The sequence below is a fragment of the Eurytemora carolleeae genome, unplaced genomic scaffold (genome assembly GCF_000591075.1).
Source record: "Eurytemora carolleeae unplaced genomic scaffold, Eaff_2.0 scaffold1532, whole genome shotgun sequence".
Taxonomy (NCBI): domain Eukaryota; kingdom Metazoa; phylum Arthropoda; class Copepoda; order Calanoida; family Temoridae; genus Eurytemora; species Eurytemora carolleeae.
This window is the reverse complement of record NW_019397577.1, coordinates 1-13,690: the sequence shown is the minus strand read 5'-3', so window position 1 is coordinate 13,690 and position 13,690 is coordinate 1. Positions and strand designations below refer to the sequence as shown.

Sequence of the window (13,690 nt, the reverse complement as noted above, 5' to 3'; positions counted from 1 at the left end):
TACTGTATTTTTCTTCATACGCAGTTTATTGGGCAATTACGTTTTTGTGTGAATTATGTTTAGAAATTAATTCTATTATGAACTAATATGGTTTTATTCTTTACTAAATAAAGTTTAGGTTCATAATTATATATAGATATATATATATATATACATTTTCAGGGGGTATTCAATTTCTAACATAAGAAATGGTAGAAGGTAGTGGGGGTAGTTCTGCATCCTTGGTTTGTTAAAAAAAAACTGTTTATTATCTCAAGTTGGGGGGGAGGGGGGGGTAAAAAATCCCTGAACAAGTCGCACGTTTGTATCACGTTTTCAAGAACTTGAATTAGTTCCCTCAATGTTGTTAATGTTTCCCGGGAATACTCACACCCATTAGACTCCTGTCCACGAATAAAGTTACACATGTCTTGCACCTTTTTTATCTCGCTTTTTTGCATTCCGTTCGTAGAAAATAAAAAGAGAACATTTATGCATTGGGGAACTTTAAGTTTCCCTGAACTTTCGTTTTTTTATGATTTCGCACATTTTTGAATCTTCACGAAATTCTGCATTGTTATCGCTACATTTCGCAAAATTCTTTTTTGAAAAAAATGCATAATTCGCCGATAAAGTTTGCGAAATAGGAAAGAAAATTTTTGCAGGAAATCCTAACTGTACTTCTTGATCTTCCACTCAGATTAGAGGCCCCACAAACTTTAAGGAACTTTAACTTATTAATTTTGTGAAAGATATTGTCGTTTTTCTGAATTGATAGGTGTCAATTTCCTCCATTGTATTTGTAGCATTACTCAGCAAGTCTCTTCTAAAGAAAACTTCAATTGAAAGTTATAAATTAGAGGTCATTCGTTAAACTTAAAAATTAGTCACTATTGTAGAACGGCATGTTTTATTTACAATTGTACCCTTGAAAGGTTTGCGGTTCCTCTATGTAGTGTCTCGTGCATTCCTGCTATAAGGAAATTATCAGGATGTAACATGTAATACCTTTTTTCGTCCGACCACAGAAAAACTGTCACAAAATCAACTTCTCGGCATTGAGCTCACCATTATTTCTTCCGACCACACCTTTTTTTCGTCCTGGCGTTGTTTTTGTGCCTTTAAGCACTTTTACTCAAATTTAGGCAACGTGATGTTGAATATGGTTCTGATTGTTAGATTAGTTTGTTAAAGGGAATGACCAGCAACGTATGAGAATGTACAGGGTGTCCCAATAAACATGAGAATTCTGTGACGAAGTCGATATCGTCTTTTTAAATAATTCTTTGATTTAGTCTAGTGATACCTATAACTGAGAAAACTGTAATCTGTAATAGTTTCGTCTGCTATGTTCACATTTTGTTTGTTTATGTTTTGACTGCATACAGCTTAGTAACACAAGAAAATTGTAGTATTACAAATAGAGTAAACTTTTCCGTCTTCACTGTTCATCTTGTGGAGACATTATAGACACATCTTTACAGTCTTTTACCCTTTTAATAAAATAAACTCTAGCAGACATAACATAAAATATTAAGCTTTTTAAATTAGATGTTACAATGCTAATTCATAACAAATACGATATCGAATTCGTCTCTGAATTCCCATGTTTTTTGGGACACCCTGAACTAACGAGAGAGAGAAGCATTCGGTTTCTTTTATTTGAAATCAAACGTCTATGACTCAACAGTCTTTAAACTTACAGATTTGTTTATTTTATACTTTTTCATTCAAAAAAGTATTTAAGATAAAAGGCTTTAAAATTATGGCAAAGAGGTCAAATTGTGATCAAAAAGTCACAGTTTTCTGAAATATTGACAGAATCGTTAAATCCACGTGTGTAGTATTGCTGAGAAATTTTTTAGGATTCATTTCAGGGAAATTAGTACCAAAACTAACACTTGGTCCATTTCTAACACTGAGTGTTATATATGGGCCAAATCTGCAAAGTTATCTTGTTCAAGAGTATATATCTTTAAATCCCAGCCGAGTTGAACAAAATTACACCACACATCTATATATAAATTTGGCTTGTCTGTTTGTTTGTTTGTCTGTCTGTCTGCCTGTCTGTCTGTCTGTATCCAATAAACGGCTGAACCGATCGGGCCCAAATTTTTTGTGGGACATCTAGGGACCCCAGGGAAGGTTTATGAAAAATCAAAATTTAAAAAATTTGTGTTTAAAAGTTTTTTATTTTTGAAAAATTTTGAAAATGCGCAAAAAAATATTATGAAATCCGCAAACTTTTTTTGTTTTTGTTTTATACTGTACAAAGAGAAGAAATTCAGAGATAAAGCCACAATTAAAAGTTGAAATAGAAGATGGGCGCGAAGCGCCCTAAAAGCCTAGTTTATTAAAAATGGCTAAAACTAATTATTGAAACAAGAAATGTCAACTTTAAACTAATAATAAGGCGTGAGAATTTGTTTTTGATAAAATTTATTCTCATTTTGGAACATGTCCGACGTCCGTATTATATTGAAAAAATTTCGATCACAATTTGACCCCTTTTACATAATTTTATAGCCTTTTATTATAAATGCTTTTTTGTTGGCTTATACATTTTGAATGAAAAAGTATAAAATAAACAAATCTGTAAGTCTAAAGACTGTTGAGTTATAGACGAAAACACTTTCGATTCCAAATAAAAGACACCAAATTCTTCTCTCTCGCGTTAGTTCAGGGTGTACTGGAATTCATATCAATGTCAATTTTCATGCAATTACGTAACAAAACGAGATTTTTTGATAAGGTAAAATATAAAACAAAAAATAATGTTCGGTTATAATTTAAAAATCATTAAAGCGTCGAGAAATATTATTTTGTTCTTTCTGATGGCATAAATAGAAATAGCTTGCAAAAAATAAAAAGTAACTTTTATAGTCGAAAATAAGTAATCATACTTAGATATTTGTAGATTTCCTGAAATTGTAATTGAAAAAAAGACATTTAAAGAAATCTGCGAACAAATTCGTAAAGAATAAGAAATTCAATATAAGGGGATGAAAAAGAAATAATTGATTCCAACATTGATTTATTGACAAATTTTGATTGAGAAATATGTTCCTAAACATCTAATTTTTTACATTTTTCGTCGTAGTTATTTAATAATTTTACAAAATCGATTCTCAAAACGTAACCACCCAAATGGATAACTTTAAACGTCGACTTTATGATCAAATTCAGTAATTATACAACATTAAACGTTTTATATGTCTCAAATGAATCTACAATACTACATTCTCAGTTCAACTGCCATACATTAAACATCTTAAGAAAGTTTTGTAACTGTTTAAGCTTAGATAATATAGCCCTTTTATAATTCTAGTCCAGTATTTGCTCAAGTCACGCCATTGTCAATATACTATACTTTCGTAATGTGCAATTTTCATAATTCGTAATTAAGGAATAATGGTTTTTTTTTAACTATATTCAGATTATTATGAAGATGTTTGTCCCTGATGTCATGTTTTTCTTCAAAAGAGCTAAAAGTTTTTTCTTTATTTTTAGCTTTTTCTGAGAATTGTGTTTTCAAAGTTAACACTCAATCGATCTCTTTAATGAGAACTTAATTAAATATTTGTATTGGGAGGTTTAACCAAACCAGAATAAACTTAGTCCCCCATAACTTAAGCAATTGGAAAGTCATTATAATTGAATATATTAATATATCAGCATTCACACATTTGGGGGAGATATTGTTTTTGTATCCCTAAACTTCTATTGAACACTGGCCTCAAGCTCTAATTTTCTTAACTTTCATCTTTGCAATCTGGGACCAAATTTGAACTAGGTCGCTGAATTACCTACCGCCGGTTCAAATTTTGAATCATCCATTAAAAGTTAAAGATGTATGAGGACTAGAATTGGTGATTCAGAATTTGAACCGGCTGTAGTATAGTTTAGCAACCTCTCCTATTCATAAAATTCAGTCCTTGGTGTAAATATTTGATATTTCAAACTTTGATCTACCTGAATTGATAGCTTGAAATATCAATGGTCTAAGCCATCAGTTCGCAAAGTATTAAAAAGTTAAAGTTTGAGAGAATTCTTTGCAAATTTTATGAGGGAAAAATTTTCATATCAAATGAAAACTTAGAATAGAATTTAATTGAAAATGAAAATTTTGGAAGTATCACATTTATAGAACAAAGAAATTGTGTTTTTGCCACAAACTCAAATTTTCCATCCTTTTATTTAGGCAACCTAATGGTGGAAACCCTTGATATTTCAAACTTAGGCTATTTGATCTAACAGAATTCATAGTTTGAAATATCTAACTTCTACGAAATTGGATTGCAAAGATATAGGTATTAGAAAATCAGAGTTTGTGACAAAGACTCAATTCCTTTGCGACGTATTACTTACTCATCTTTTCAATTGAAACAAAAATCCAAAGTTTTTTATGCAAACACAAAAAATATAAATTTTCAAACATTTACACTTTACAGTTTAATAGTTTTTAGAAACATGCCTTCCTTAGAGACCGTATTATTTAGGGCAGCTGAGATTACAACTATAGGAAATCATCACTTATTTTAGTTTAAAAATCAAAATCAAATATTTTACAAAAAATACACTAAAAGTTTTGAAATAAAAGTGATAATTTTTTGACTCACAGTTGTAATGGTATATTTCTTGAGCACCGTTATCTCTGATTTTGTAAAAGGTTAGATTTTTTTAACGGCATTCAAATATTAATGTTCCCCATGAACAATATTTTTACCCTTTGTAATAAGCATAAAATTTTGATAAAAATATAAATTAGAAATCTATTTAAGCTCTACGCTTTTAAGACACGCTTCGACGCTATTTTTTTCTTTTTACAACAAAATCTAAAAATCTAAAAATCTTAAATTCAATTTATTTTTAAAGCAACCTTTTTACATTTCTACCGGCCATAAACCTGGTGGGGTCACGTGACACACAAAGAAATTACTTTGACTTGATAGGCTTAGCTGTCTTGACATGTACACTGTTTTGCACTCTCTCTTTGTCCCGTGTAACAGATGTTACGGTTCGAAGGGTGCAATGTTACAAAAACAAACACTTCCGTCACCTTTCCCTTTTTTGTTATCAGGATTTCTTCATTATTTAAAAATCAATGTGTACAATAACTTTAACGTTCCAAATGTGTGCAGCGAACAAAACGTTTCGCGAAAATTTTCGTTCGAATTTCGTAAAGGCAAAAACGAAAAATGCAAAAACGAAGCGAAATTTCGAGAAAAAATATGTGTGAAGCTGTATTTTGTTTTTTTTATAATGAATTTTCGCAAAGCCTTTTCCCATTTTTTTTTGTAATTCCGCAAAATTTTCGCATTTCTTTTTTCACGATGATTTCGCTTTTTTTGCGAAACAGATTGGAGCGAAATAAGCGAAAATTTTCGCAAATGCGAAAAAATGCTAACATTTCGCGAAACGATTTTTCCTTTTCGCTGCAAAACCTTAGTTAGAAACCATTAACTAAACTTAAAGATACTGTTTTAGGGGACTCCCATTATGAAGTGCATCTTGTTGATGATCCTGGACCAATACAGTTTCCAGAGGTAATTTTTCATCAATATTAGACTCTAGAACCATAAATACAGATTCCAGAGGTAATATTTCATCAATATTAGACTTTAGAACCATTAATACAGTTCCCTTAGGTCATATTTTATTAATATTAGACTCTAGAACCATAAATACAGTTTCCAGAGGTAATATTTCATCAATATTAGACTCTAGAACCATAAATACAGTTTCCAGAGGTAATATTTCATCAATATTAGACTCTAGAACCATAAATACAGTTTCCAGAGGTAATATTTCATCAATATTAGACTGTAGAACCATAATACAGTTTCCAGAGGGAATATTTCATCAATATTAGACTCTAGAACCATAAATACTGTTTCCAGAGGTCATATTTCATCAATGTTAGACTGTAGAACCATAAATACTGTTTCCAGAGGTCATATTTCATCAATATTAGACTCTAGAACCATTAATACAGTTCCCTTAGGTCATATTTTATTAATATTAGACTCTAGAACCATAAATACAGTTTCCAGAGTTAATATTTCATCAATATTAGACTCTAGAACCATAAATACAGTTTCCAGAGTTAATATTTCATCAATATTAGACTCTAGAACCATAAATACAGTTCCCTTAGGTCGTATTTCATCAATATTAGACTCTAGAACCACGAAAAATTTAAGAGTAAAGACTCAAAGAACTGCGTAGTAAGATTTCGATTCTACTGGAGACCACCAAAGAAACTTTTTTTCAATTTGAAACTTTACGCAGGGTGATTTACAATCCAATGGAGGGTTCAGATATCTAACCAGGGGGTTTATATTTCCACTGGAGGGTTCAGATATCTATCCAGGGGGTTTATAATTCCACTGGAGGGATTCAGATATCCTTCCTTTGGGGTATATAATTCCACTGAAGGGATTCGGATATCTATCCATGGGGTCTATAATTCCACTGTAGGGATTCAGATATCCTTTCTTGGGGTTTATAATTCCACTGGAAGGATTCAGATATCCTTTCTTGGGGTTTATAATTCCACTGGGGGGTTCAGATATCTAACCAGGGGGTTTATAATTCCGCTGGAGGGATTCAGATATCCTTCCTTTGGGGTTTATAATTCCACTGAAGGGATTCGGATATCTATCTGGAGCTGAAAACTTTAGAATGAAATATCCAGATATCCCGTCGGATAATTAAAATTCCACTGGAGGGATTCAGATATCCTTCCTTTGGGGTTTATAATTCCACTGGAGAGTTCAGATATCTCTCCAGGGGGTTTAAAATTCCACTGAAGGGATTCAGATATCCTTCCTAGGGTTTTATTATTCCACTGGAGGGATTCAAAAATCCTTCTTAGGGGATTATAATTCCACTGGAGGGATTATTTTTTGTTATAATTTTTTTCTCGTTAGCAATAGTTCTTGTTTAGCGATTTTTTTTTTAGAGAAAAAAGGCTTAATATTTTCAATCATTACTCGATCAAAGAAAATTAGAGAATTGAAAAAATATTTGTAAATTATTTTATTAGGTCACCATTTGCCAACTTACAACAACAACTTCATTTGCAACATTCTTCACAAATATCGCTCTAGAAGATGGAAACTATCTTAAAACTGTACAGAGTTTTAAGGTAAGTTAAAGTGCATTAGGTCAAAATGGAGACTTTATTAAAACTGTACAGAGTTTTCAGGTGGGTTTAATTATGGTTAAAACTTGTGTTGTGAAATAGCACTTATCTTTAAAAGGAACGCACTTATTTTAAAATTTTATAAATCCCCCCCTTGGAGCTCCTAGGAAGGGGGGGGGCAAATCAAATATTTTTGTTATCCCTTCAAGGTACGACCAAGGTACGACCACCACACGTTAAATCCACACATGAATTAAACTAATCTACAGGAGTGCAGCAATGGCTACGGAAAACCACTTATTCCCGGGATTGAAAACACCAAGTGTTGATCTCTGTTTCTAAAAGATAAAATGCCAAAAAACTGAATTTAAAAACAATCGTCTTTGTACAATCATCAGGCATCATTATTGCATGAATGAAATATCATGATTAAATTCGGACAATAGTTTTTTTTCCTTTAAGCGTAATTTCAAGTGACCATTGGCTGAATCACACCAGTACCTTCAAAAGCTTTGTCTGATCAAGCGTAAATTAGATATTGGTTTAGAGTTTATAGAAAACGACAATATCTCCCAAGTTACTGATCAGATAAAGATTCCAAATGTTCCATCTATGTTTTGAGGATCGTTGTAAATGTACAGTCCCCTGAAATGCTTTTTCAAAAATTAAATGATTTTAAGCTTCAAGCCATTTATTAATGCTCTACTACAGGCATTATATAATCCTTAATTTTCTGTAAAAGTTCATTATTATTTAGAGAGTGCTGGAAGAGACCATCATAAACAATGTGAGCAACCATGTTCCAGAACTCTCGGATGTTATGGATATGTGCAGTTTTTTAGCAAGGAATTGAAAATAATAGAACATTCTAGTTTTTGTAATATTGATCTTCAAAGATATTCAAATTGGGGTGAAATTTGAATATTTTGTAATTTCCAGTAAATCCTTAGAAAGGCTATTACAAGAGGTAAAATGCCCACCCATAAAGAGGCCCCTGCCCCCGTCACTATATATGATTTTTCTTTCTCATTTTATATAATTGTTTACACCCATTCCGATTGGGCTATGTTTGCCTAGTATAGATGGGCGGTGGTGTTTTCACCCCCCCCCCCCCCCAATTGTGACAGGGTAAAGTCTAGAAAGTGCCCTAAAAGAACTTGCCAATCCATTAAAATTTCCTATCATCTGATAATTGGTAAAGAGGAGAAATCAAACTGTGTGCGGATTCCAACGGAAATTTTTTGTTGCCTAATCCATTTTTTCCATTGCCAAAATGTAAGTGTATTTTTTCATTCATACCTACAGCTCTACAGCATGATGAAGTTTTTCATCAAAACGATGCTGTAAAGTAATTATCGCGCTAAATGTAAAATTTTTTTATTTAAACAAGAATAATATAGACAGTGTTGTTAGTGTCTTTATGATTTGTCAAAAAGCTTATTACTATTTATATCTAAAAATAACCATTCTGTCAAGTTAAGTACACAATTCATTTCATAAAAAATACCTACATATAATACTGTGAAACCCTTAATAACGAATACTTCGGAAGAATTTAACAAATGCCGTCTTGACAATTTTTCAATGAGTTTTATACTATATTACGTAAATTTTAGTATTTGCGAAAATAAGTAAATAGCCATGAATATGCGGAACAGTTTTAAAGAGTTTCATATAATCATTCAATTAAAAAACTAAATATCTGCAACATTCCATTATCATTACGACATTTGATGAATTCTTTCGATGTATTCGTTATTAAGGGTTTCACTGTACTATCATTTGGCAATGTCCTATAAAGCTTTTGGACTCAAATTTTCAAATTTTTTCAAAGTTCTATTCTGTCCTTCGCTCAAGCTCGAAATAAAATTAAACTTGAATATAGGCTTGAACTTTCTTAATTAAGAGAAAAATTTCTTTCAAAAAAAATCAAATCCAAAATAGCAGTATTATAAATAAATTTATCCCCAAAAACCAAAATAACAGTATTATAAATAAATTTATCCCTAAAAACCAAAATAATATTACTATAAATAAAAGAAATTGAGTTTTTGCCACAAGCTCAAATTTTATAATCTCTATCTATCTATCTATCTTTGCAACCTAATGGCGCACACCTTTGATACTTCAAAATTAGATTATTTGGTCTAACATAATTCATAGTTTGAAATATCAAGGGTCTACGACATTGGGTTGCAAAGATATTGAAATCAGAAAATCAGAGTTTGTGGCAAAGACTCAATTCCTTTATCCCCAAAAACCAAAAATATAGTATTATAGATAAACTTATCATCCCCCCCCCCACAAAGTAACAGTGAAAAATGGGCAACACTAAAACTAAAAAAACCACCACCTAATAAAACTTGTATCGTCCAAGGTTAATAAATAATTTCTATGATTTCAGTCGAAGTCAAAGTACGTAAAGTTGACACACACTATGGTCGGTGCTTCAGCTTATCAACCAATGAAAACGCGACACAAGAAGTAACGTCTGAGGGTATGTCATATTATAGGACTGGTCGTAAACAAACTGCAGGTTGTGAAAATAAACAGAAGTTCTAGGTTACCGAACGGCAAAAACTGAGAATTTTGAGATAGTTAACCATAGATTAATTAAAATTACAGATATAACACTAGATTTCGTCTTTTCGAGATTTGGATGAAACTCGTTCACAATAACCCTGAGGCAGAAGTCCTGAGGAGTTTCGCGCAGTCGGCGAAGAACAGGCTCTCTCTGTCTTGTAATTCTAATTTTAATTCTGGGCTTCTGCCTCAGAGCTAATGTGAACGAGTTTCATCCAAATTTTGAAAAGACAACATTTAGTTTTAAATCTGTTATTCTAATTTATCTATGTTCATTACCGTTCATCAAAAACTAAGAATAACAGAAAGTAAAAAAGAATGGTTTGTTGCGTTTAAAGTAATGGTGAGATTATTATTGTTTATGTTTAAAGTTGAATGAACCACACACTGCCTCGCAAATGAAAAGTGAAGTGTGTTTTTTTGAGCTTTTTACATTAATTAATGTATAAAATATCATTATAAATCCAACCTTATCGCCGTTAATGTATTTGAGATTGTCAACAAATGGTAAATTTCAGTTCGAACAAATACCTGAAAATATTTTTAGCGTACTGTTATGTTAACTAACCATTCACATACATAGATTAATGTTTAAATTTATACTAGATTGGTAACCCAGCGCTGCCCAAATTACTAATAGTTTCTCCCGTCATTTACCCGCACTTGTTCGATTTTACCGAGAAATTGGAACTATTTCCACAGAGCAAAATATGAGTAATGACTATTAGCGCCTATTCTTGCATAATAATCAAATCAATCAAATCAATCAAATCAATCAAATCAATCAAATCAATTAAATCAATCAAATCAATCAGATCAATTAAATCAATCAGACCAATTAAATCAATTAAATCAATCAAATCAATCAAATCAATCAAATCAATCAAATCAATCAAATCAATCAAATCAATCAAATCAATCAAATCAATCAAATCAATCAAATCAATCAAATCAATCAAATCAATCAAATCAATCAAATCAATCAAATCAATCAAATCAATCAAATCAATCAAATCAATCAAATCAATCAAATCAATCAAATCAATCAAATCAATCAAATCAATCAAATCAATCAAATCAATCAAATCAATCAAATCAATCAAATCAATCAAATCAATCAAATCAATCAAATCAATCAAATCAATCAAATCAATCAAATCAATCAAATCAATCAAATCAATCAAATCAATCAAATCAATCAAATCAATCAAATCAATCAAATCAATCAAATCAATCAAATCAATCAAATCAATCAAATCAATCAAATCAATCAAATCAATCAAATCAATCAAATCAATCAAATCAATCAAATCAATCAAATCANGTCTAAAATCCCCCAAAAACCGGTTTCAATTGAGCGCCGGCTTAAATCTTGAAAAATTTAATACAAATTTAAGTGGAACCAACAAAATTTGAGCCGCGGCTAAATTTTTTTTAATTCGGCCTCAGTTCCTTAAACTTCTTAACAAAACTTAGTTATCTAAACTAAGAATAAGAATCAAAAACAACCTCAAAATTATAGGGCAATTCTAACCGTTTAAAAGAATTTCTTCCATAGAATGACAGCATCACGATTTGGAATAATAATCTTCTTAATGGTAGATTTGGCCTTCAAAACAAATGCATATCTAAAGAAGATGTAAGTACTTAACCATGATTTATCTGTAAACTTTAAAAATAAATGTAGAATATTTAAGTAAAAATTATAAAATTAGACAATAATATTTACATTCGCATTATCGTCTTTGCCTGACCGCTTAGGTCATAGTAGCTGGCCCTTACCTATTTTAAAAAATGTTTAATTAACACAGAGCAGAGATTAAAATAGAAGGGATATAAGACTATCCCTCGGTATGAATATATGTTCAGACCCTCTGAGCCTGAAAATGAGTTTTACAATTTATGTAAATGTTCACAAATTATACGCAGTACATCACAATAATACTGTTAGATCCCTGGATATATCCGTTGCAATTTCTTCTTTTTAAAAAGTTTATGCTGAAATAAACTCTGGAATGTAAAGTAAAGCTTATGCTGAAATGAACTCGGAACACAGGACAGTTAACAGGCTGTCAGAGAATTGATTTAGAGAAAATTGAATAATTTTCAAGAAATATTTGTTCTATCAAAAGATGTTCCAAAAGGTTAAATAGCACACATCAAGTGTGAAGTACGCCTGCAGTATGGAAACTAAAAACTGGCAGTTTTATACTTTTAAAATGCAAATAGTGAAACATTATAATTTTAAAATGAGACCAAAAACTAGAAAGAAAAACTCAATCAAAACATGTCAACATGAACAATAGTGAAATTATTGATAGTTCCGATGACGTTAGTTCAAGTGACTAACCACTAAAGTAAATAACTTGTATATGTATCTGAAGTCCAGATTTTCAACAAGGAATAATTATGAAATATATAAATAAGAGTTCACTTGTACATGGTTAACAGTTCCACATCGTTACACAGTTACACATTTTTTTAGGTTGAATAATAGTAAAATACAATTTAAAAGATTAAGTAATAATATGAATGTCGTCTTCTATAAACCAGTGCCGATTTCCGGGGTTTGCACTACTCTTGCAAGGCTATATCTATTCAACCCAAATTCATAGACTTTAGATATTTCAAACTATGAAATATGTTAGATCAAATATTATAGGTTTGAAATATCCAAGGTTTACGTATAGGGATTACAAAATTTGACACTGTGGCAAAGACTTAATTCATTCAGTAGTTTAAACAATTTGTTCTTTTTAATAGCTCTAGCTTTTTAGGAATTATATGATTCTTGAATTTTACACACCCGAAAGACCAGCTGTCGAATTTAACAATTTTTATACATTTGACCGACAAAGCATATAATCTAACATAACTGTTTGATCATTTTATAATATTGTATAAACAGTGTATGCCTGTGTGCAGTTGGACTGAAGAAAGCTATCCAATGGAAAACTCCCAAACGGTAAAATTGTAAACAGTAAATCCAGGGGCGGATACAGGAGGGGCGGTAGGACCTTCGCACCCCCCTGATGGATTCAGGGGGGTCGTAGCCCCACTTCCCAATAGCACTTAAGGGAAAGAAAACCTAGTGCAAAACAGGAAAAATATCTATCTTAAAAATAAATCTAGCATCCCCCTCACTTAAATCCTGTATCCGCCCCTGAGTTAATCATTTGAAATGTTCTAATTCAACCAATTTGTAATGAAGGGTGCTGCTACAACAGGTCTTATTATCAATGGGATGCCTGAAAAAGTCAGGGAAACCAAGGTGAAGTGTATTTATGCTTTAATCATAAAATTGGGTTTCAATAATTTGCAGATTTTCTTGTTTTCATTAAAAGTTAAAAAAAATTGGTGACACATTTTTAATTCTGACCAACCGAAAACCATCATTTCATAGGATAAACAGAAAACAAGATTAAGAAGTACAAGAGGTTTGGGGGAAAACTAGAATAAACAGAAAACAAGATTAAGAAGGCCATGGGGTCTGGGGGAAAACTAGAATAAACAGAAAACAAGATTAAGAAGTCCAAGAGGTCTGGGGGAAAACTAGAATAAACAGAAAACAAGATTAAGAAGGCCAAGAGGTCTGGGGGAAAACTAGAATAATCTATCTATAACATTTGCTGAAACTAATATTTTTGCTGACATCCACGAGCTTAAAAAAAGTAAATTTCTGTTCCTTCAAAAAGTTTATTTATAAACAATCTTCAAATTCCTCAAATGTCAAATTATTTTGGTAGGAGGTACTGACGTATGGCGTGGATGGTTTCATCATCGCTATGGGGGGATTCATCGGGCTCTTCATAGGAACTACTATACTAGATTTCGTTAAGTAAGTAACTAACAGCTGTTATCTAGAAATCTTTGAAATCGAACTTGCGAACAAAATTTTCTGAACGAACATTGTTTTCAAACGAACTTAATTTTTAACTGAACGAATGATTTATTGAAGGAAAAATTTATTTAAACGATCGT

The 13,690-nt window shown here is 31.5% G+C and overlaps 1 protein-coding gene and 1 long non-coding RNA gene across 2 annotated transcripts; both read left to right on the top strand.

Moving 5' to 3' along the window:
* The first annotated feature begins 4,439 nt into the window (after positions 1-4,439).
* LOC111715001 (uncharacterized) lies at positions 4,440-9,688 on the top strand. The gene is made up of 7 exons (XM_023490236.1): positions 4,440-4,501; positions 4,601-4,648; positions 5,467-5,525; positions 7,028-7,129; positions 7,884-7,972; positions 8,328-8,401; positions 9,531-9,688. Exons 1-7 carry the CDS (start codon positions 4,450-4,452, stop codon positions 9,686-9,688), a joined length of 582 nt encoding a protein of 193 aa, XP_023346004.1. The 5' UTR covers positions 4,440-4,449.
* Positions 9,689-11,183: 1,495 nt separating this feature from the next.
* On the top strand, positions 11,184-13,543 carry LOC111715007 (uncharacterized). Its single transcript, XR_002768148.1, has 4 exons — positions 11,184-11,348; positions 12,618-12,674; positions 12,921-12,980; positions 13,456-13,543. It is a non-coding gene; the product is annotated as an uncharacterized LOC111715007 (long non-coding RNA).
* The last annotated feature ends 147 nt before the right edge of the window (positions 13,544-13,690 follow it).

Excerpts from the sequence above, each read along its gene's own strand:
- LOC111715001 (XM_023490236.1), top strand. The coding sequence starts at position 4,450 with ATGCCTTCCTTAGAGACCGTATTATTTAGGGCAGCTGAGATTACAACT. Across the intron at positions 4,502-4,600 it reads AGCTGAGATTACAACTATAG|TTGTAATGGTATATTTCTTG; the intron begins GAAATCATCACT and ends TTTGACTCACAG. Across the intron at positions 7,973-8,327 it reads ATGTGCAGTTTTTTAGCAAG|AGGAGAAATCAAACTGTGTG; the intron begins GAATTGAAAATA and ends TAATTGGTAAAG.